The sequence below is a fragment of the Pezoporus occidentalis genome, unplaced genomic scaffold (genome assembly GCF_034315485.1).
Source record: "Pezoporus occidentalis ecotype Australia unplaced genomic scaffold, CSIRO_AGI_Poc_V1 ctg69, whole genome shotgun sequence".
NCBI classification, from domain to species: domain Eukaryota; kingdom Metazoa; phylum Chordata; class Aves; order Psittaciformes; family Psittacidae; genus Pezoporus; species Pezoporus occidentalis.
The window spans coordinates 4,185,111-4,210,704 of record NW_026916041.1 but is presented as its reverse complement, the minus strand read 5'-3'; the positions used below and the strand labels follow the sequence as shown (position 1 = coordinate 4,210,704).

The window sequence follows — 25,594 nt, the reverse complement described above, 5'->3', positions numbered from 1 at the left end:
ACTTAGCTCAGCTAAGATCTAAGTGATAAATCTAGTGGTAGTCCAGCTCTTCAATGCAAATTGCATTTTCCCTTAAATTTTACATGAAGGTAATTTCCTGAAAGCTAGTGAACAACTTGCACAAAGGCTTCTGTTTGATTTACTTTGGGATTTATACTGTGTGTGAACCACAGTCCCAGTCTTCATGTAAGAACAGTAAGAACATTAGTGGGCCAGACAGCACAACAACATGGAACATCCCTTGCCCATCCAAACCAATCAGGAATCAAGCATAATGTTCTTGATAGGAACATACCACTTCAAACTCCATGCAGGAACAAATTGTTACTGCTTGCATTTCATAATATTATTTTGGGCTGTGTTTTGTTTTGCTAAAAATGGATTGTCAGTAGTTCTAGTAAGTTAACACAATGTTGAATTTTGAATCCATGCTACCTACTGTTCTTGACTTTTTGTGTTAAATCCTAAGTCTAGACCATTCTATGCTAACATTATTTTCTGTAAGATTATTGAACCTTTGACATTACTGGAAAGGTTATTTCAATGACAGCTTTGAAAATTAACTTTCAAATTCACAACTTGGAATATTGATATTTGCCTGCACCTGGTTTGCCAGTGAGCAAACCTTCTTACTAAAATAGGTCTCTGTCAGTTAAGCTAAATAAGTTAAACTTTTCTTTATGGGGGGAAGCAGTTCAATTGATTTGAAGTCATTGTCCTTGGAAATATACAACTATAATCTACCTGGACTTGTGTAAAGCATTCGACACTGTCCCACATGACATCCTTGTCTCTAAATTGGAGAGACATCAATTCAATGGATGGACCACTTGGTGGATAAAGAACTGGCTGGATGGCCGCACGCAAAGAGTTGTGATCAATGGCTCAATGTCCGGCTGGGGACCAGTAACGAGTGGTGCGCCCTCATCAAGTTTGCCGGTGACACCAAGCTGTGTGGTTCGGTTGATACGCTGGAGGGAAGGAATGACATCCAGAGGAACCTCGACATGCTTGTGAGGTGGGCTGATGCCAACCTCATGAAGTTTAACCATGCCAAGTGCAAGGTCCTACACCTGGGTCGGAGCAATCCCAGGCACAGCTACAGGTTGGGCAGAGAAGAGCAGCCCTGCGGAGGTGGACTTAGGGCTGTTGGTTGATAAGAAAATGAACATGAGCTGGCAATGTGCGCTTGCAGCCCAGGAAGCCAACCATATCCTGGGCTGCATCAAAAGGAGCGTGACCAGCAGGTTGAAGGAGATGATCCTGCCCCTCTACTCTGCTCTCATGAGACCTCACCTGGAGTATTGTGTGCAGTTCTGGTGTCCTCAGCATAAAAAGGATATGGAACTGTTAGAACAAGTCCAGAGAAATGCCAAGAGGATGATCAGGGGCTGGAGCACCTCCCGTATGAAGACAGGCTGAGAAAGTTGGGGCTGTTCAGCCTGGAGAAAAGAAGGCTGCATGGAGACCTCATAGCAGCCTTCCAGTATCTGAAGGGGGGCTATAGGGATGCTGGAGAGGGACTCTTCATTAGAGACTGTAGTGACAGGACAAGGGGTAATGGGTTCAAACTTAAACAGGGGAAGTTTAGGTTGGATATAAGAAGGAAATTCTTTCCTGTTAGGATGGTGAGGCACTGGAATGGGTTGCCCAGGGAGGTTGTGAATGCTCCGTCCCTGGCAGTGTTCAAGACCAGGCTGGACGAATCCTTGAGTGATATGATTTAGTGTAAGGTGTCCCTGCCCATGGCAGGGGGGTTGGAACTAGATGATCTTAAGGTCCTTTCGAACCCTAATGATTCTATGATTCTATAAGTGATACGTTATATATACAAAACCTTGACATTTTTGTACAGTGTTTGCAGCAAAATATAATAGTTGTTTTTACTTTATTCCTTGCGTCTTTTTTTTGATGTAGTGATGTCACTTTAAGGTGAGAACAGGGATGTTTTGTCATATTTATGTCTTCTTCTTCAATGTGTGTGTGCAGTTTCAATAGCATAATTTAAATATATCCTCTCATTAACATGCATGGTAACTGCATGCTGATCTAACATGCACTGCAAAAAAAATATTACTGACAACATGTCTAAAAGTTTTCAGAGGTCTGAACCAATTTTAATCTCATTTTACTAAGAACTGCCATTTGGTCTATAACTAAAATCTGCTTCTTTCAGTTTCTTTTCTTATTAGGGCAAATTAAACTTTTCAATAATATTTCATCCCAGAAGTTGCCAACATCTTTGCTGAATCGACACTTCTAAAAAAACAGAGGAACCTGTAGGTTCTATAGACTGTGGAGTACTGTCTTTGCAGGCACAAGGGAAAGGAGATTGTCTTCCATGAAGATGCAAATGATAGCCAGCTCTTTTATGTGCCACACACACTTTGTAATTATTCTGACCAGAAATTACAGAAATAGTTACTTGTTTCTTACTTGAAACAGGAGACTGAACTCCAGGTCTTCAGTTCCGGCAGTCAACTTTGTAAGTTTTGGCTTCCACACTTTTAACTTGATGTATGTGTCACCCATGAAAGTTTTTACAGACACCTCCATCAGTCTTTATCAGTGCAAATGGGGTGTACTGCCATCTTGGTACTATCACTAAAATTTTGTGGTTTCCCACAAGCTGGTGAGCTTAACTCCTACTTACACATTTAAGCAATACTTTGCTACAACAAACATCCATGGCTGCAGCATATATGAAATGTGTAAGCCTGGCTGTACTGTTAAACCTCTTAACACTGATTTATTAGTGTGGCTGATTTTCTCTGGATTATCCCATCTCTGAAAATTCATTCATTATGCAATATGGTTTGTCTTATATTAGTAGGTGTAAAACTTACAATGCACATCTAATTCTTTGAGTACAGAACTGAAAAATCAATTATTTCATTTTAGAAGGGCATGTAAGGATAGGGGTAATGGCTTTAAACTGAAATAAGGTAGATTCAGATTAGATATTAGTAAAGAATTCTTCACTCTGAGGGTGGCGAGACATTGAAACAGGTTGCCCAGAAAAGCGGTGGCTGCCCCATCCCTGGCAGTGTTCAAGGCCAGGTTGGGTGGGGCTTTGAGCCACCTTGTGTAGTAGAAGGTGTCCCTGCCCATGACAGGGAGATTGGAACTAGATGAGCTTTAAGATCCCTTCCAACCCAAACCATTCTATAATTCTGTAATTCCTTGTATTGTGTAGTTTTTTATATACACACACACTCCTCCTTTGTACTGTAAATATTCAATTTTTATTTTTTTTTTTTCATTTGGACAAAGCAAGATGGTTTTCTTCATTTTGCATATACTAAGAATATCTACCAGGAAAAAAAAAAGAAAGATAGTTGGCTGGTTGAAAGTGTTTTTGAGTTTTTGCTACCTGCACATGTTTTCAAAGGACTCTACATTCTGAGATGACATTTCAAATGACTTTTCTGTCATCCAGTCATACACACATACAGCTGCTGTGAGTATGTTTATTTATGAAACAAGACTTAAATGCCATCTTAATGGTCAAAAATTCATTCATGCAAGCCTGAATATAGGGTATGACTACTTTTGTGGTGAATACCATTGAAAAACTATAGCTTTTACATCAGTAATTATTTGGCATGATGGAAATAATGTCAAATGAACTTGGAAAGTAACAGAGGAGATTTGTCTTATGCAGTTGTGGTTTAAACCCAGTCAGGTAACTTGTTCACTCACTCCCCTCCTTCTTTCCCTCCCCCTACTCCCGGAGGGACAAAGAGGAGAATCGAAAAGAATGCAACTCCCGCGGGTTGAGATAAGAACAGTTTAGTAACTAAGGTATAACACAAATCACTACTGCTACCACCAGTGATAATAATGATAAAGGAAATAACAAGGGAAGAGAATACAACACCTCAGCACCAGCGACCCATAACTCGCCCCACCCCAGCAGACCAAGCACCCACCTACCTCCTCCACCCCTTGCAGACTCCCAGCCCTTCCGGCTAACTCCCAGTTACATCCTGGGCATGACGTGCTGTGGTATGGAATACCTCTTTGGTCAGTTTGGGTCAGGTGTCCTGTCTCTGCTTCCTCCTGGCTTCCCCTCCTCCCTGGCAGAGCATGAGGCTCACAAAGTCCTTGGCCAAACCAAAACATCCTTGTTATCAGCTCTGTTCCCAGGCCGAAAGTCAAAACACAGCACTGCACCAGCTACCAAGAAGGAGAAAAATGACTGCTACTGCTGAATCCAGGATAGCAGTCAATGTCTTTATGATGGTAAATTCTTCTGCAGCTATTCAGCTCACATAAAATAATAACTTCAGCTGAGTTTTGTTCAGTTTAAGTCTACATAATCCTTACTCTGCAAGTGAGAAATTGTTCAATGATACTACTGTTGAATTTATGCTTTTGAATTAGATATCATCCTAATTCTGACATATGTAGAATGCTGGCAAGTTCAAAGTTTTTGAAATATTGGGAAAAAAAATGGAATACTGAATATCACTGTGAGAATCAGGCAGTTCTGTGGAAAGCCTGGTGCTGCTGCAGTGGTCATTTTTGATATTTGCGATTTAGAGCTTTTTCAGCCTGATTTTGATTTAAATATACTTAAGCAGAATTCTTGAGTTAAATATCCCCACTAAGTGCTTACAGCTGCAATTAGATACTGCTCATTCTGTGAAAAGTGTAAAAGAAGAACTTAATAGTATCATAAAATTAGTAGTTTCAGTATCTTGAAGTAAAAAAATAAAATTCTGGCAGTTGACTGGGCTCTCTAATTAAAAGAATTCGAGACTTATTTAAATATACTGACAATGAGACAAAAAAAGAAGGATTAGAGAATACAGAAATTATTTTAGGAAGTATTGCTTTGACTGATCTTTGTATATATGCTTTATCTTCACCTTCAGGAAACAAGCTAGTAATATGGATTATAATTACCTTGAATGAATCAGTATAAATTATTGCTGTGAAATTCTCATCCAGTTGTGAAGTCTTTGTTCAGAGGTTATAGCAAAAGAAAAGTAGGAAAAATAGCAGCAAAGAAATTGCTTTCTGAAGGTCATGTGATACAGGGAAGTTCTACCAAGTATACATCTGATAACAAAATAACTGTTCCTTTTGTTAGTCACTGTTGCATGTAGTCACAAAATTGATAAAACTGTAACTTAAAAAATTGCAATATTTTTATTAATTAGATTCAGTGGTTACAGTTTGTCTTTCATGTTGCTTTAACTATGTGGTGTGGTTTTCTTGTAGCTGGATGAAGAAGCCTCGATGTGGTGTGCCTGACCAGACAAGAGGTAGCTCCAAATTTAACATTCGTCGGAAACGCTATGCGTTAACAGGACAGAAGTGGCAACACAAACATATCACTTACAGGTGCCAAATATATTCATATAAGTATATAAATGCCACTAGTAGTGCTGACTTTTAATTTGAAGTATATACTAATTTCTGAAATATTTTTCAGTATTTTGAGAAGTTTATGATTAAAATGTGATATAAAAATGCTGAGTTGAATACCTCTTGAATAAGTATGTATATGCTGCACAAGAACCAAATTATTTTTGTGGATTAAAGTTGCATGCATTTAGTAACTAGTAAATTCTCTGAAGCTTTCAATGTTGATTTAACACCCAATATTACCTTACAAACCTCTTGAAGACTTCTCAGGGAATGTTGCTCTGAAACTAGGACTGCTGTAATAAAACTCAGATCTCTAATTTCAGTATGTAAAACAAGTTACTGAAAGGAGGTGGACTTTGCAAAATATAAGTGTGTACAGGTCTCTTCTAAGTACAAATGAATTTGATTATAATTTGGTGAGTCACTGACCCAACCATTTCCTGCTGGCATGATGATCGGCACAGGGGTATGTCCCGAATTTACTTCAGTGTAACTCTTGCGTCTGGCATGTAGTTTGTACAGCATGTTGCCTACTGTCAAAACTGATCTCGCAAGGTAGATGCAATCTCTGTACTTGCTAGAGGTCTGACATGCAAAGGAAGTGTAATGCACATAATATAAAATAATATAATATAATTTGTCCATAATTTCAAGGATTCCAATACAGCCTGTTTGAAAATTTGCACAGCCTTATTGGGATTCCTGTATTACCTAACAAGGGAAAGTTCTGAGGGATAATATAGTTTTCAAATTCATTGACTGGTGCTATTATTCATAAACCATATAACTATTAAATTTTAAGTTCATAAGCTCTAATGGTCATATAGACTGTTTTTCATACCACAATGAAGAGATAATTTTATTAGTAATCTGTGTCAATACTATCTATGGCTTAAGTCTGAATTAGAGAATTCTAAGACATTGCACACTGATATAACTTCAAGTTATAGAAAACTGACTGACTTGAAATTAGTATGTTTAGCTCATATTGGCTATTGGAGTCCTTTATTGTTAATGTAAGTGTAATGCATAGTTACTTAGAATAAGAATGTCCACCTACAGCACTTAACATTTATCTGCATTTTAAAATTTAAATGTAGTGTGTGTGTGTGTGCAAAAATGTGACAAGGCATGCATGGTCACCTACCAATGTGTGATTTTTCTGTCACTCTGATTTGTGCAGTGTCTTGTTCTGTATTCCATTATAGGATTTATTTACAAGTGTCTAAGTCCCGCCCCTTGTATATATTCTGTACTGTCACACGAGGCATTAATCACAATAACAAATAAGGCATTAATCACAATAACAAATAAGGGTGCCCAGTATTAAGCTATCAAGCAATCTTTCTCACTTTGAAGAATTTATAGCAATTCTTTACCTCCTGCCTTCTGTCTTGTAAAATGTCCATTCTCTCACTTTGACAAGTCCTCCAATCAACCAGATCTTTGAAGTTAATAAGCCTGTAATATTTTTTTGAAGTGAATTACAATCCAAAAAGTATTTAAAGTAGAAAACACAATGTTATTTGATTAAAAAATAAAATATTAATCTTTCTGAATTAAAAAAAAAAAACAACTCAAAGAAATAAGGACAACAATAACAAAAAAAAATCTTTACATGCTTCTTGTTACCTGCTTTGTTCTTTCCAGCAATTCCTTGCTTACAGGCTTAATACCACTTAACTGAATGACTATGAAGTTGCTTTATTCCCTAAAATTTTGATCATATCTCTAGTATCAGTTTTCTGCTTACTTCTTCTCAGTGTGACTCTCAGTCTCTTTATAATCTGCAGGTTTCCAGCTGCATTCTGTGTCTTCCTGTCCAGAACCTTGTAGTCTAAAGTGTGTCCACTAAGCAAGTTTAGTAATTCCTCCAAAGAAAAAAGTGATTTCTCGCTCATTTCAATATCTGCTGCTTCTTCCACTTTTCTGGAACCAAAAGCACAGCCAAAACCCCCACAAAACCACCCCCAAATCTAAGCCATATCCCCTCCCCTAACAGAAACACAGAATAAACAATAAAAAGGATGCCATCTATCTTGCATATGTTATCATGGAGCTTCACTCACCACCTTTTCTGAACAGGAAGGGCAAAAAAATGTGTTACGTGGACATATCCATTATGTTGAAAAGAAACCAACACATGAGCAGAACTTGGACCTTAACAGCACTCAGTGGGCTTTCCTAAAATATTTGGGTTTGGGTTTTTTTTGTTGTTTTTTGTTTGGGTTTTTTGGGGGGTGGGGTGTTTTTATTTTTTTTGTGTGTCTGTTTGATTTTGTTTTGCCAAGAATTTTGCTTGGAGTAAAAGGAAGGCAAGCTTTTCAAATTTGCTTCTTTGTTGCTTACTTCAAGAAAATAATGCAATACTGTAAATGTATAAACTCTTTTTTGGACTCTGTGAAATCTGCTGATGTGGAGCTCTTCTCTGTATGCACCACTGTCAAGTAGGTGCAATTCCTGTGCTGAGGGGAGTCCACTGAATCTGTGTTTACTATTAACCATTTACTATCTGACTGGCTACTTAGTCTTGGAGTATATCCTCAGATACTCTATTTAAATGAAATAATTATCATTTCAGGCAAAGCATCAAGACATTTTTGATAGAAAAATATAATTGAGATCACATATAAATGCATTTTAAACTGTGCCTATTTGTGTTTTTACTCTAGCCTTTTTTTGTCCACCACTTATTTTTTTCCCCAAGGTGCTCCTGACACCTGCTACATTTAAATTAGCTAATGTTGTTCAAAATATATTTCCTCTTAGCATGTCACATATAATGTTTTTTCTACATTTCCATATTTTTAATTTTTCAAGTTGAAATAGCTCCCCAGAATCTCAAGATGGAGCTCCAAAGTGTCTTACTATTTTAATTCACAGTAATTATGTCCTTTCTGAACATATACTACATTTTGGCCTTATGTGATAATTACATTTATAAAACCGCATTTGTGTGCAGACAGCATCAAAATGCAGAGTTCTGGTTTTGGGAACGTCAGCATGGAATGGGCATTGTGCTTCATTGATTATACTTTCCCTCAAGGAATGCAGCTTTCTGCTTATTTGAACTAGTGAATAAGGTGTTGGTTAGAATTTCCGTTTCTAATGAAGTTAAACAACGATATCACTTACTGGATCTTCTCTGCCTGGTATAGTTCTTGCTGGCATACTTTGTAAACATTATTAGTACTAATGTTATATACGAACATGACTTTTACAAAGAGAGAAACAGAAAGCATTTATACCAGCCAGAAGAGTATGGCAGTGAACAAGAGCATCTAGGATATATGAGAATTATAGCCATATTATAGAACAAGCTACAAAGATCTTACTGATATAGTCTTTATTCTTCCTTAGTGTTTTAGACAGCATCAGGTTACACAACAATATCTGTGAATAATAAAGCAATGAACTTTGTAAAAATAGAACATAAATGTTTATATGTCCTTTTTAGACAAAGAATTATTGAATATAAAGCTTTTTCATCAGAATTCTGGGTATACAGTTGATAATTTTAACTCCAGCAGCCAGTCATTGATCAGATTATTCGGTCTGAAGAACGCTTTTATGAATAATATTGGAGAATGCTCTATAAAAGCCAAGTTTTGTCTTGAATTACAGGCATTATGTAGAACTTACAAAAGTGTAAAATAAAATAAAACAAAAAAGTAAAGTATTAAAAGCTATTCAGCATTATTTTTGCTATTTTGAGGAAGAAAAAAAGCCTAATTTGATGATTTAGCAATATGTAATAACATAATTGCTGGAGGTAATTTAGCTGTGGTTGAAAAATACTTTCACACCAAACCAACCAGAAATAATCTTTTACTTGATGTCAGTGGACTTTGGGTCAAGCCATTGATTAATGTTTTTTTCCTTATCAACAAGTTGGATGCATCCTGGATTTCAGCTGTCCAGAAACCTACAGAAGATGAAAAGTTTGGACATGTCTAACTTTATGCTGTCCAGTTAAATGAATTAGTGCTAGCTGGGAGCTTCAGTATGCAATTAAAAATCCTCTTTTCTTCTTAATAATAAACTATGTTATTTGTATGATCTGAATGATCCATATTGTGTGGAATATGGAAAGAGAATTTTTCTTAGATGTTTAAAAACTACACTGAAAAGTTAGAAAATACTGAATTAAGAAAAAACATACAGAATACTGTTGATTCAAAGTATTAACAAGATTCTTTTAATAAAATAATAATTTTAGTGTACAGCTACAGAGGACTATTTAGAAAATACTTTCTAAACCAAGGAATTGCCCCTTACTAAGAATACTTGTCACAAAGTGAATATATGATGAATTTCCTTGGCTGCATTTTGCTCATGAATGAAAAAAGGTCAGCTCTGTGTCCAAACTGAAATGATAACACAAACTTTGCATTATGATGACATTTACACTGAATTATTTTTTTAAATATATGGCTATACTATTTCAGCATCAAGACATGAGGATTGTCTTTTCACTAAAAATGAAAAGCAAAAATAAGTGGAAATAATGATTATCTTTTTTTTTGTCATTGATGCCAAAAACATTCTTGCTTGAACAATTTTGTGAATAGCAGAAATGTCTAAAATCTTTATATGATAGCAATATTCTATGTTTTGATTCATTTGTATCTGACTAATATATTTTGAAACACGCCAGAAGCATTTACAGGATTGGGCTGCACTTTAATATATCTTTTTCCCTATGTACATATACGGCCTACAAGACCTACAAATGGAAATGCTTAACAATGTGCTTTAGAATCCTACCTTACCATTTTAAGTAATTAAAAATTTTTGTAGTTCGTAGCTCCTTGATAGCACAGAACACACAGTAGTATGTAAAATGTGTGCAGATTTATATTGAGAATTGGTACCTCCAGACGTGGAAAGCATTCGAAGTGACATGGTGAACAAGTTTTCACGGTTCTCTAATAACAGATGTTTTCAAAATGACCCACCCATGAGTACTTTGCATTCATACTTACATGTTTTGCTGTAACTCTGATGATTTACAGCTGCAAATCTAGAAAAGTAGTAATTTGAACAAGACACATTGCTTGTTTTCTACAATAAAGTTCTCATAAACTGTTAGACTACCATAGGGCTTCAATCCTTAAAGACTAATGGGACAGGGATTCCTGACACTAAGCATTAGCTTTTGTAGTAAGCATGGATGCAGAAATAGATGTTAATTAAGGCTCTATTAACATTCTTAAGTCATTATAACTGCATCTCCTACCAGTCAGAAATACCGTAAAAGATGCAATTCTAGTGAACCTAAGGATACACAGGGAAGTTTCCTCTGTGTGATATCTGCTAGTGTAATTTTAGGCACTGTTTAGGAATCTGAATAAAATGGAATGTTTCAAATGCTGAATGTTGATTTATGCGTATTTATCTCTCTGGTAAAGCTTGGTGCTTTCCCAAACTCCAGCTTAATGAAGGTAATACCTGCCCTTTTGTTTAAAGAAACATATTAGTATTAATATATACCTTAACATTTCTAACCTCTGAACGGAAGGAGGAAGAACGTGTAAAATATACTTAATAAAAGATTAAATTACACTGTGGTGATTCTAAAATTTCTGCAACGAAAAAAGTCTATGTAACTGTGACTGTGAGAGAGGATTCCTACATAACAATCAGTTAAGCCAAATGGCTGTGCTCTTCCATAGTGTAAATAACAAAATAATGCTCTTCATTATATGTATTTTTAGTGCTCTTTCATAAAAATCTGAATATTATAGAATATCTACTCTCATTTCTTTAGTATTTGCCTACTTCAGCAATCCTGAAATAATGAAATATTTTGATATCAATATGCTGTAAATGTAAATGTTTATGTTGCATTTTATTATAAAATAATAATTTAATATAATTTATAAAAAATATTATTTTATAATATAATATATCAACATATTATATATTATATTATAAATATTATATATTATATAATATATATTGTATATATTATATTATAAATATATATTATAAATATATTATAAAAAATAATATAAAATAAACAAAATAGTAAATTATGACATGGGATACTTAGAACACCTTTCCTATAAAAACTTTTTCTGTCAAGTACTTTGCTAACCTTGGTTTTGTATCTTGTATAGCTCAGCTTTTGTCACTTTTCATCTCCTTTTAATGAATTATGGGAAGACTATTATCCATGAAACTAAAGAGGCAAGAGAATTATGAATTCTTTCTAAATGGCAGCAGTAGGTTGACTTTTAATTTGGCCACAGAACAAGAAAATCAAAAGCAATAGTTCTGACTTGGGTTTAACCAGCTGGAGCAGGAGCTTTACGAACCAAGATCACATTTTACCTGAGAAACATTCTTAGATTATAGCTACAAAGACTTAGCAAAGTGAGACTGGAAAGAAGTTGAAGCTAAGAAAACCCACATCAGTGAGACATTAATGAAGCAACTTGATGGAAAGTATCTCTGGGAAAATGATGGTGCAAAATGAAACACAGCTTTGGCCAGAGGTAAACTATTATTTTCAATAAAAGTAGCACTGGGGTTAAAAAAAATAAGAAAAAGCTTTCATCCAGTTTAGGTTTGATTTACAGCAATGGAAATGAGAAGGTAGTTTCAACAAATTATTCAAACTTAAGCTGTGTTTCAACTAATTTTATCTTAACTGTTTCATATCTAATACAGATCTATAATTGGATTACTTCAAACAGATTAGTGACGGCATCTTTCTACCTACTTAGCTGAATTTCCTGCTCTTTTATCTTGTGTCCTTTCTTTATTTCTTTAGAATGGGATTTCCAATTTGTGACTTTGCTCCAAGAAAATCCTGGCATATTTGAGAGAAATGGTGTTAAAGAAGTATTTTCCCCATTTATGTTTAATGGATATATATACATGTTCTAAATTAAAATATCATTTTTCATCATTATCATTACTTAGTGATTATAAAACTGCTCATTACTATTCAATCAAATCAGCACAACAGGACAGGAAGTTATTGTTAATCTTGAACTCTAGATTTAATGAAGAAATGAGCATAGAAACAATTTTTAAAAGTATTTATTATATACAGTGGAGAATAGAAGTATCAAGGTCTGCAGGCCATAAAGTAGTTATTAAAACTCTTGTGGAGGCCATTACTGCTAAGGGAAGCAGTAATAATAAGCTTTATGGATTTCAAGCTTTGTCTAGCCTTTGCTGGGTCTAGCTCAGCTCCGAAGGTTTAGCTTTCTATGCAGAATTGTAGCAATTTATGTGAAAAATATAACGAGCTGTTCTACTGACAGCTCAGGAAGGAAAAAAGGAAACAGTGAAATTTAATGGCAAATATGTGCTACTTCATGTACGGTATTTAAATTTCAGATGACTGATTTTACACAGCCAAGTGAGGTATATCCTGGCAGCCTTGCAAGGCTCCTGAAGCTGTTGCAGCCAAAAATGTGTCACTGAAACATGGATAATTTTTTTTAGGATATTTTGGTGAAGGAGGGAGAGGGGAAGGAAAACCTGAAATTTTTATAAAATCAGTAGGACTCAGAATTTCAGAATAAAACAGAACTCCTCAGGCATCTGTAGAAATAGTAAATCAGTGTGAAAAGAGCATTATCAGTGGTGAAACCTTGTTCTTGTGAGAGACATGGATTTAAAGCTGTAATGCCTAAAACAACTGTAAGGTTGAAAACCATGTTTGCATCAAATGTCAAAAATAACCACAAAATACTGTATTCAATTGTCTGTGTTTGTCTATGAACTGCGGTTTTCAAAATTGATACAAAGCATCACTCAGATTGCTAGTTTGTAAAAAATTTGCACTGAAATGTTTTACCGTATAGATCATCTTTTGTTTACTAGAATGCTAAATCACTACTGATTTAGTCAAGGTCAACATTGGATCTTTCTCTCTGTTGAGCATGTTTTCTGTGAAATAATCACCAGACTTAGAGGTTAGGAAAATAATACTTGGGAAATACTGTTTTTCATTGTGATGGCCTTTGTCTAATGCTGCCACCTTGCAATAAGAGTGTTCTCAGTTGGCATGTCCTTCATTTATTTTTATTTGAGCTCCATTATCTGTACATGTTGAGAGTAAGATACCGATTTCCTCTTTTTTTGTTACCAGTGATGTTTACCACTATTTCATGTGGCTGTTGGCTTTAAGATGTTGAGCCAAATGTAACAGGAAAAGTGTTCATGGAAAACTTTGCTATCGCAGTGATATGTCTAAACTGAAGATTTTTAAGAGATGGGTCCTAGAGCCTTTGGTAGTTGATAGATTGTCTGTAAGGATTCATCTTCTTACTGTACTTTCCCTTTGGAGGTTATATAATCCACATCACGAAAGAAATATGAAATAACTTGGATTCCATATGTCTACATGGGTGAATTACTTAAGCAAATTTCCCACCTAGACACCTTCAACATTCACGTTGCACGCACTGTTGGATTTTGCCGTTTTAGGATTGAACATGTGTTGTGTTAAACACATTAAAATGGACAATCTTTTTCTGGAATTACTCTTATACTGGAATAACTACTGATTTATTTTTATTCTTTTAGGGCTATGTTTTTCAGCGTAATCTTGCCCTCTCTGGGAGGTTGTTTTGGAAGCCAGAAATCTGTCTTATTTTAATACAGACTGTTGCTTTGAAAAATCTTTCTTCTTTGCAATGAATCTTGAGATTTATTGCAAATAGGATAGTATTTTGAAAGTTATTTAGCAGCTTGAACCCCTAGAAAAGGTCTTCATCATAATTAAACACCCCTAGTTAATGTGTGTGAAACTAGCACAATGGCTCAGTTTTTCAGTTTTAATCAATGACTAAAACTTAATTCTGTGCCCTGGAAAAAGCAAGAAAATGTGACGTGATAAGGTTTAAAATGTGACTCAAAACCCTTTTAGACCAAGTAATTAATCAACTTACCACACATACAAAATTCCAATCTGTTTTATCCATTTCCTCATGTCATATATACTAGCATAAAACCATCCTTTTGTTCTATTTGTGTAAACCCCAGTGTGGGACTTTGATCCATTACTATGGTTCCTAAATACAAACCAATAAAATAAACCTGTATCTTTCAGATGAACTTTTCCTATGTCAAAATGCCAGTTATACTCTGTTTTCTATGAAAGCCTGTTGATTCATTTGCTGTATTCATTATATGTAGTGAATAACAGGCTCATGTAGTGATATGTAAAGAGGGAAAGGTTTTGCAGTGAGAGAAGGTAGATTTAGATGACATTAGGAAGAAATTCTTTACTATGAGGGTGGTGAGACACTGCCACAAGTTGCCCAGAGAAGCTGTGGGTGCCCCATCTCTGCCAGGGGCTTTGAGCAACCTGGTCTACTGGAATGTGTCTCTGCCTGTGACAGGAGGTAGAGTTGAAATGAAATGATCTTTAATGTCCCTTCCAACACAAACTATTCTATGAGCTGCACTTGAGACAATTTACATGCTTTAGAGAGCACACTGCAGGATTGATTAAGAGCAAATTCCTCAGCATTGTAAGTGGTATTCTTAGCATGGCAACAGGTTAACTGTTGTCAGGTTTTCAGTAATGGCAGTGTAAGTATGCCTTTGTGAGGTGTTTTGATTTGGTTGCACATGACACTGTGGTTGTAAAATACTGTACCCTGTCAAGGGGCACAGGGTGAGTAATTTATGAACCTGATAACATCTCAAAAAAGTGTTTCACAAAGGAAGGGTGTTCAGAGAGGGTTTCTGCAGGCACTGGTGGTGGGTCCAGAGCACCTAATATTTTTTTAAACACCTGAAAATCAACACAACATTAGTCATAAAATCACTGATAAGTGAATAGCTATGAAGAGCATCATACAAAGTAATTTGAATCACATGATATTTGCATCATATAAGGTAAGGCTATGCCTACAAATCAGAGGTCTTTTTCCCTCTGACTGCAAGATCAGTACAGCAGTACTTTGTAGTTCTGACAGAGCCAGTTTTAAAGAACATTGCAAAGTTGGAGTAAGTTCAATGAAAATTGCAGAAAATGTTGAACAGGATGGGAAGAATGTTTTATAATAACAGATTTAATGAGTTCAAACTTTTAATTTCAAAGAGATAAAAAAAAGGTTATGACTTTGCAGTGGAGAAATGTCTTTTAAATGTCTTTTTTTCAGGGAAAAAATATTCAAGCTCCTGTATGTGAAAGAGAAAGGCAGAATAAGAACCAATGTTAACAGACTGATAATTAAGGGAATAGACAAAAGTATGTAATGACTGGTTAAATCATCTTTGGAACAAAAGATCAAGGGAAAGAGTGGATTCTCTACAGTATGCTATCTTCTAATCTGTTATCTTTTAGGAACATACATACTAGATAAAAAGATATAATGCCTTGGTTAAATAGCATTATTGGACTCAGTACAAAAATATTTTTGAGTGGAAGTCAAAATAGGCAACATTATGTTTTCTGCCTGAACCTGTGAACAAAATATACATGTCAAGTCAAATCTATAAAATTAGATTTGAAGGATTTATTTCCATTTACATTAACTAGCAATACCATATAATCAAGCACATTTAATGCACTAAGTGAATGAATCATTCCACGTTTATTCATGAAAATATTTTCATTCTCCACTAACATGACATGCTGTGATAAGTTGCATAAATCTTACATATACTCTAGAACAATGTCATTTATGAAATTTATGCTGGACATTCTGTCAAGCACATTTCAAATGAACAAAGACCATCTGACTGCAGCAGTTTGAGAACAGACACAACCCTAACAGATTTTTCTGGTCATGCTAATTGAGTAAAAATGACAGAAGAAATTGGATAGGTCTAAAATTTATTCTTTTCTTTAATTCAGTAATTAAAAAAATAAGTTTTTTTTAATGATGATTATGCTATAATTTGTTAGTAATTGTGATTCTGAATTAAACTGTAATTTGATGTTTCTTTGCCTTTCTCTTATGTGTGTCATTTGAAGAGTTAGTGGAGACTGAAATTTCTGTTTAAATATATGTTTCTGAATTAGTAGATAATTGTGTTCTATAAAATTATTTCTCTGATTAATTCTACAGTTTTAGGCAAGATTCATGGAAGTAATCAGATCATAAAAGGACATCTTAGCCTGTATTGAAATAAAAAGGCTTTGTTTCTGATAAGGAATTCTCGCCAGTCACAAAAGCAACAAGAACTGTTTTTAAGGCTTTGTGAATACCGGCTAGTGGTCACAGTATGGAGCTCTGCTATTGTTAATGGACTCATTGAGAAGTTAAAATTTCATTTAACTGGAAACATTTTTCTTTTGATCAGAAATGACATGCTGTTCTTTAGCTGTGATAGATTCTAATTGTTCTCCAGGACGTAAACAGTCAGTGGTTGATTAATCTGGTTATCCCACTGTTAAGAATTTTTCATTTTAAAATATTTTTAATCTTCTAAAAATAAGATTTTTGTGCTGCTGAGAGTAACCTAACACTTAAGAAGTTCTAGCATAAAGGGCTACACAGATCGACACAATAATTTTGCACTGACTTCATTAAAAATACTATTCTCAAAGGATACAATGATAGAATAGTATTTTTTTATTAAAAGCACAGTACTTTTAATAATTAGGGGAAAATGGATATAAGCAGTGTCACTTACCACTCTGTCAAATTTAATGTGTTTTTTGTTTGTTTCTTTCAGCATAAAGAACGTCACCCCAAAAGTAGGTGATGCTGAAACTCGTAAAGCCATTCGCCGTGCCTTCGATGTGTGGCAGAATGTAACTCCTCTAACATTTGAAGAAGTTCCTTATATTGAATTAGAAAATGGAAAGAGGGATGTGGATATTACAATCATTTTTGCATCAGGTTTTCATGGAGACAGTTCTCCCTTTGATGGGGAGGGAGGATTTTTGGCTCATGCATATTTCCCTGGGCCAGGAATTGGGGGAGACACTCATTTTGACTCAGATGAGCCATGGACTTTGGGAAATCCTAATCATGATGGTAAGAAAAGATTTTGGTATAAACAAAATAAATAAATGGCATGAACTTTCAGCTAACTACTATTTCCATGCTTCCCTGTCCCTAAAGGCACATACTTTTGTTTTCTAATTTTACATGACTTTAGAAATGTGTTCAGTTGATTGTTCTATTAGAATCTCTGAGAGAAAAGTTTATGTCCAAATGCAAGTTGTGGTATGAAAACATGTTTATCTTGAAAAACATTGAATTCTTGTTAGGAATTTTGTGTTCATTCAAACATTGTACGGATGAATGTTTGCATAAGCTACTTTCATTTTGGAATTATTTGCCGTATATTTAGGTTTAGGAAAAATGTGGAATGTTCTTTAGCAATGATATGAGAGATTAAGAACAAGTAAGACTACTCACCAATACAATGGATACCAAAGTAAAAAAAAACAAACTCTAGACTTTAGGTTTTCTTTATGGTGGTGCAGTAGCAGCATTTAAAGTCAACTCTTAAAGATGCCATTCTAAGAACAGAGTTAGTGTTTCCCATTAATTTCTTAAATTCTTTTGGAATTGTTAATTCCAACGATAATTCCAATTTACTTAAATTGCACATTCCCTGTAGTCAAATATGTGACTGCATAGTGCAGTTGACATACCTAAAATTTACCAAATGAAAATTAAAGATACTATTAACAGTTACTCTTCACAGAACTGTAATCTGTCCCTTGCTGAGCTCCAACTTGATAGGATGAAATACTGCCATTATTTAGGGAACCTAATTTAAAACTAGCCTTCACATCTTTGCAGAACAGTATCAGAAAAGAGGTTTTGTGTAGACATGTTGTCTGTTTGATGCTTTGACAGGTTTTGGTCCAAGCAGCCCCAGTTGTCCTAGTAGATCTCTCTAAGCCAGTTACCTAGAGTTTGAGAGTCTCTTCAGCAAACAGTGATTCAAAAGAGGATTCACAGATGCACAAAGAGGGTATTTTTGGCATACAGAAGATGATAAGGTCTACAAGAAGTGCAGAACTGCTGTATTTCAATGTTACACTGAATCTGGGAACAGTGAAAGACTTTATCTAATTCCTTTTCGTTTCGAGATCTTCCAAGTAAAATTCAGAGCTGTTTATGTAGCATTATTTGTAGCCTAGAATTTGCAATAAAGGTATTAGTATTTCAGGAGTATAAATATGGTAATGTGATTGTTCTTCTGGTGCCACACTTCTGCTGAGCCAGAGTCAATGAAGCAAGAGCAGCATACTGCATTGTGAAAGCTTTTAGTAGCAGAATAAGAAGCTTATTTCTTGTGGACCAAGCCCTAGTTTCTTACTGGAGCAAAATCTGTGGCATTGCACTGCTCATTATTTGCTCTCTTCACAAGTTTAGCTCAAAGAAACAATGGGAATCTTCCATTTGTGCAGTTCAAATACATAGTCATAGTATTGTGAGTCTAAATGAAGGGGTTTTTATTGGCTTCAGTGGAAGATCAACACTGTACATAATGCTCTGTGGTTTTGGAGCTATTACTTCAAGCACTTGGGAAAATCTACAGGCATCTGTATGTTGAAGTCAAGGTGTCAATGTAAAATGTGATAACTCTTTTGGAGCAGTTCCACATATGGATACTCTTAGTCTTTATGAAAATGGGGAAACTTCTCGCTATCTCCTTCTCCTTTAACTTAAGTAATTTTCAGAGTGCTGAAAGGCACTCATGTCTTTTTATTTTTTTTTTTGTGGTTCAGTTTTGTAGAACAGTTTTCAAAAGTTATTTTGTATATTAATGAATCTTAAGATATTTTGAAGGTAAAAAGATCAAGTGAAAGTAAAATGATGATATCACTAAAAATACGCTCTTATGTATTGGAAAACTGTGAAGTCTTATAATAAAAAGCTTTGCTATCTATGCCATGAAGATTTAATAGATAAAAATGGAATTTTACTCTGCAGATTTAATAACTTATGTTGTTTGGTGTGCTGATGCATACTTTTTTAAGGGACACTTTTTCCTGTTAGAATTCCATAGTCAAGGTATAAAACCCAGGATATTTTACAACTAGAAAATTTGTGCAAAATACATGAAAATTAAAATAAATATCTTACCAACATAACTTCTCTGAAGAATGTTGGCAACTCCAAGCTCTGAGTTTCATTGTCAAGATGGTATGAACCATGGATCTTCGGTCATAGCTATTGCCCAGAGAAAAACCATATGTCATTGTGACTGTAGAAATAGCAATGGACGTGCAGTTGATCTCTATATGCAGTGTCTATTTGTCTGATTAGTGACCTCCAGTTATCAGGTAGTCCAAATTCTGATGATGATCTGACTGCATTAGCTCATGTCTAAGAATCCTGAAGGAACATCCAGATTTATTTTATTTTTTTTTTTGAGACTGGAAAAAAATTCTGGGTAGAAAAAGAAGACAAACATGCCATTTGGAATTGGCAGGGAGAAAAAACTTACACCTCTGTTAGGCTCCCTATTATCTTGAGCTTAATCTCAGAGCACTGAAAAGCAGAAGGTTGAAGTATTTATGATCTAGCTATGAGCAATTTTTCCAGGTGAGTGTCATTTTTTTTTAAAGTTCTTTTCTTCAGTAGTCATTTTCACATAGTGATATTCAAAAATCCAATAGAAGTGGGAAAATATTTGGTGATTTATTTTTATTTGTGTTCTTTAATCAAGTTTTTCCCTAGAGTGCTGATTTTCTCTGTTCCTGTTCTATTATCCAGAGTGATTTGAAAACACAGACCAACTTGGTTATTTAGCAGCAAAAATGCAAACATAAGATCCTCTTGGAAAGCAGTAGCCTCATTCTCCACCTTGTCCTGTTCTTGTAATGAAAACAATTTGCATACTGTCTGCCTCAGAAAAGACAAGCAACTTGAAATGCTTTCGTTAACTGCTGTCCTTTTTAGAATATTTTTTGTTACAAATAGAAATCATATGCAAGTTCAGTATTCTAACTATAGTTAATTCCCAAGGAAATTTATCCTGATGATTTAATTGCTGTGTCTTCATACTTCAGGCTTTTTTGTTTATCTTACCATGTTTTCTCGACTTTCTTGTGTTTTGCCTGGTTTTAATAATGTTCTAGACTGAAAGGATGGCTCTGTTAGAAATACATCATCTCCACAGTGCAGTGCTGCTTTCCTTTGTTCTCACTTCAGTTGTATGTTTTTATGGGTTGCAGGCCGATCTTGGCAATCTGAGGAAGATAGCTGTGCTTTGACTCCTCCTTCATTCTGAAGAATGAATAAGCTTTTTGTAGGAGTAAAGACTAATGGGCCTGTCATTCAAGAAAAAAAAACTCCTGTCATGCAATTTAACACTTGTAGGCTCTCTAAAATGGTGTATTTCTTTGCTTTCTTAATACCCTGTAAGCACAGTACAGCTGGTACCATAACTCCAGCTGTGCTGTAGAGTTAAGCTGTAGAGTTTCCTTCTATAGTGCTGCAGGTAATGCCAGAAATAAGGCAGAAAGAAGTACAATAACCTTGCCATCACAGGGGAGCAGTGGAAAAAGGACAGCATTTCTTTTGCTAGGGAAGGAGGATAAAAGGTGCTAGGTTTTTTTTCAGTTATTATTATTTTTGCAAGGTAGAGAAATGGCAGTGTTCCAGTATTTTGGACAAAGTGTTTGTATGCATTGGACTGTAGCCTTCCTCTAGTCAGCTTTCATGTTCTACTTGTTCTTTTAGGACATCTACCTTTCAATTTGTTCGGTGGGTGTAGGCCTTTTCACCCCATTTCCTTTATGATCTATGCAGGCTTGAGTGTGCAATGCAAGCCTTAGGTTTGTAAATTATTGGGATAAGGTGTTTTCTTCATGTGTATTATGAAATACCCTGGTAACACTTGGCAACTATGGTAAACAAGGATGCAGTTAGAAAAACAAGTATAACACTTCAGGAATAGCAAATCAGAAAGGATAGGGAATATCACAGGAAAACATTTCACAATAGGTACATTTACTGATGTCAAAAGAGAAGATGATTAACAGGAGATGAAAAGTTACAAAAGTAGCTATCTGGAAATTAGCACTTATTAAGAAAAACTTAAAATGCTTATTTTCTTTTGAAATGGTAGAAAAAAAAGTAGAGAGACAAAAAAGAAACGAAAAAGAAGAAACCTTTATATAAACAGCCTTGAGGCTAGGGAGAGATTTCACTGTTCCCATGACTCCCAATCCATTTAGGTGATACATATCACCTCATTTTTTGAATGAAAAATTTACGGACAATGAGTAATATATCGAAATCCAGAAAAGGACAGCGGCTTCTTGCTAAGGGTGGCAGTATTTTGGAGATACTGTATTGTAAAAATCCTCAACAAAAATCTTTTTCAAAGTATTTTTTTTCAGTTGCAATATTTCAAATCACTGTGATGAAATTCAAAGTCACTGCCAGGGAGTGGCAAGGATAGCAACTGTCTCTGTAGTAAATTTTCTAATAGCTAGTAGGAAAATCCTATCCTGTGCTTTGTCTTCTTGTACCAAAACTGAAATAAAAACATTTAGTAGCCCAGTTTTCCTGTGTGCAGCACAGAAAATGCAAATTAGAAGTTAAAACATATATTTTGAATGGTGCTTACTAAGATTTTATTTCATTGTGTCATTCCTGTGGCTGAAGTTTGGCTGTGATCCTGTAGCAGAACCTTCAGAAAGAGAGGAGGCAACATTTCCTTGAAGACCTGCTATATGCAGTCTACACAGTGGGGGCTTCATCTGAAGTGATAAAACATATATAGGATCATGAGCTGCTGTATTTTGAAGGGGAAAGGTTGGGGTGTTTTTTGCTTGTTGGTATTTTATTGTTTGGGTTGCATTTTTTTCTAGGAATCCCTTATAAAGCCTTGGAGACAACAAGAACTGTTCTCAGTTCACTTTGCAGTTTTCCCAGTAATTTAAAAATGGACAGTTTCAAAAACCAAATGAATCTCAGACTCTTTAATTTCTGAAATAACACAAGAAAGGGACAGATGAAGAGTCTGAAACCAGTTTTCTGAACAGGGACTACAAAGGAAGGTGTCTCATCTCTAGAAACCCATGTATCTTTGACTAGTTCTGTGGGCAAACACCAAGGACCATTTAATAGATCAAGTTTGTGTAATGTTCTGATATTCCCTGGCAAGATCAACCAATCAAAGCCATGTTCTTTAACTAGTGACTGTGCTCAGAAGTTTCATTTTGGCTGACAGTGGAAGGAAAGAAAGGACTGTGATGAGTTCTGTGATTAGTAGTCGCTGCTGCCTGCATGTTAAATTCCTATCAGGTTGTAGTAATGGCTGAGATGTATCTGTTATTCCTCACTATTCCTATACATATTTTCAACCCATCTCTTTTCCCTGGACTTATTGCATGATGTATTATAAACGTAATTCCCATTAAATACAGGAAAGTTCTCAAGTGAATTCTAAAAAATATGGTAGAGAGAGCAAAAAGGAAGACATTCAGAGAAGGGGCCTTAATGGATGAAGATATATATACCATATTCTGATTCTAATACTTAAAATCATATATTTTATGGCTTCTTAATTTATATGTTTCATTTCTCCACCTGAGAGTGTATGAAAACATTTTTGCTATCTGTCAAAAGGTAAACATCTCTAACTTAAGGCATAAGCTCTTGCCTCTAGTTTAAAAATTGCACTGGTTTATCAAAATTGATTTTACATTTCTCTGGCTACATGCTCTTAAGTTAGTTTAAACCTCTAAAGCAGTCATTTTTTATTGGGAAATTACAGAATGCATCTAAGCCTATTTAAGGGAATGTTAAACCAGTTTGAATGGAGAGTGCACTACTTTTACCTAGATTAATTTAAGATTGACCTACTTACACAAGTGCAGCTTTTTAAAACAGAACAAGATTTAAACATAGCTCTTGGGGAAAACAAGGATTTCTTGGGAACTTAGATTTCAAGCACATTAGACATGATGCTTAATGTACCAATTACTGGCTAAAAATTTACCATAGAACTGTGTCTTTCAGTGGCAGAAAATGTTTGGCAAAATATTCAGCTAAGTTTAGGATAAACACAGTAATCAGTAATGGTAGTTTGATACTCTTCTGTTTGTATTCATATCTGCAAGAAAAATAGAATTCAAAGTAAAATGCATGATTTTTTTTTTTACCTCTGTAGCAAATATACCAAGGCAACTACTGTACCATACTGAAATTCTGCAGAAATCAGTTCTGTCAAAACCATAGAATGAATAGTAGGAAATGAAAGTCCATTACAGGTTTTTTAGTGTTCAGTTACATTTAAATGTAAGGAGAATATTACTGCAGAGTGCTCATATTCTTGTGGAATATTTGTACCTTGCATATACATGAAGGTGTGTTTTCAGGAAAACAAAACCAAACTTAAATAATTTAGTAATATTTTTGTTAACTTTCCCGCATGCAGAAAAATATTCAAGTTTTGCAGGCAATAAAAAGAAAAAAAAAAAAATCCATCACTTTGTACAATGCTGTCTGTATAGTGCCAAGTAAAAGCTTCTTGGACCTGATGCAAATACAGTACCTAGTGTAATGTACCTGGACTCTAGTTAGTGCATAGATTCTGCTGTGTGCACTCTGTTGGCAGCCAAGAAAAATTTATGAAAATCCTGATCTCTGAACTGCATAGATCAACTTGTAGTAAATTTCTTTTGGCTGCCAGTGTGGTTGACACAGTGAAGGAGATATATGCTGCTGGAAATATGAACCAGTGGAGTTGTGAAAATTAAGTCTCCTAAGGGAGCTCTGTTTCTCAGACTGTGCTCATGTCATATACTATGGTTAGGTATAAAGAAAGCCAACCATTTCAGATTAAAGGAAGCTCTGTATAACAGTATTACCATGACTTTAATTTCATAAAGCATAATGCTCTCAGTTAATTGATTATATAAATATATTCATAAGCTCTTATCAATATCAAATTTGACCTGTAACCAAGCAGTGTGTGACCTTGCAGCTGTCACATGCTTGTTTTCCAGATCTGTACTAGGGTAAATTTGTAAAAGATTAATATCATCATTTTGTTTGTATTGTATTAGACTTCCATATGTACTTGTAAATACAGACTTGCCAACATGGGTTCATATCAAGGGTTATCCTACAATATATCCTATCTCTAGTTATGGCTATTAACAGATACCTAGGGAAGAGAGTAAGAGCAGGGCGAACATATGGCAGCAAAACACCAGCATATTCCCTTTTAGCTTCCAGAAATCTGTGGCTCAGGAACCTGAGCCACAGACCATATTTTTGTGTTTAATAGCCTTTGAGGGATTTCCTTTCATGAATTGGTGCAATCTCTTTTTGAACTCATGTAAGCATTTGGGATCCACAGCATCCTGTGACAATTGTTCTATAGCTTAGATGTGAAAATAACCTTTTCTGAACTTTGAACCTGCCATTGATAAATTCACTTTAGGTAGACTGGTGCCTATATTGTGAGAAAGTAGTTTCCTGATCATTTTATCTAAGACGTGCATAATTTTATGGACCTCGGTCATATCTAGTTTCCAGGATAAAGACAGAAAAAGACCCCTAGCCTGTTGAGTTACATCTTTGTTTATATGTAGTTGTAAGGTTAAGGAAGCACAACTGTTATTTTAAACTGAATCTATTTAAGTGCTAAATGAGAATTAGCAATATTATAAAAGATAGCAAAAAGCAACTGTTACATTTATAACATTACACAATGATGAAGATGCCAGGATAATATTTACCAGAACTTTGCAAGTTGAAGACAAATGGAGTAAAGATTGATTTTTTTTAATTTTTTTTATTTCACCATTCCCCCTGAAACCCAATTTAATTCAGGAGTCAGCTAACACAGATGATAACTTTCTATTGCTATACCTCAAGGCTTCCAGTATTTAAAAATCAAACCAGTCCTTCCCCACCTGTAAGTGCATGTTTTGTTGATAGAACTTAACAGGGTAGTCGGTCCTCAAACTTCCCAAATCTTCCATGGGTTATACTTGCTTGGTGTGCATATGCCCACCTGTTCCATATCTAGTCACTAGAAGATTTTACACAGAATGGTAACTGAAGCATTCAGTGTCAGCTGCATAAAATATGTCCTTGAAAAGGCAGTGGGTGCAAAGCTGCACTTGAGAATAGAAAGATCCCTTTCAGTTATTGAAGAGGTAGGAAATGATCCAAAAAATGCCCATAAATGGCCCTGGCTGGTTTGTGAGGACTCAATCATTAGGTATAGTGCTATACAGATAGGAGAAGAGGATCTCTCTACTAGACATGCTGGACCTCATTTACGCTAAGGCTGCAAGTCA

General features: G+C 35.2%; 1 protein-coding gene across 2 annotated transcripts in view; it reads left to right on the top strand.

Annotated features, from left to right (window-relative positions):
• The window catches only part of MMP16 (matrix metallopeptidase 16), a 199,296-nt gene that overhangs the window by 106,002 nt on the left and 67,700 nt on the right, over positions 1–25,594 (top strand). For both annotated transcript variants that reach the window (XM_062641616.1, XM_062641617.1), the window contains 2 exons: positions 5,230–5,352; positions 17,035–17,339. In XM_062641616.1, the coding sequence (XP_062497600.1) occupies positions 5,230–5,352; positions 17,035–17,339 (428 nt within the window). The remainder of the gene's footprint in view (positions 1–5,229; positions 5,353–17,034; positions 17,340–25,594) is intronic.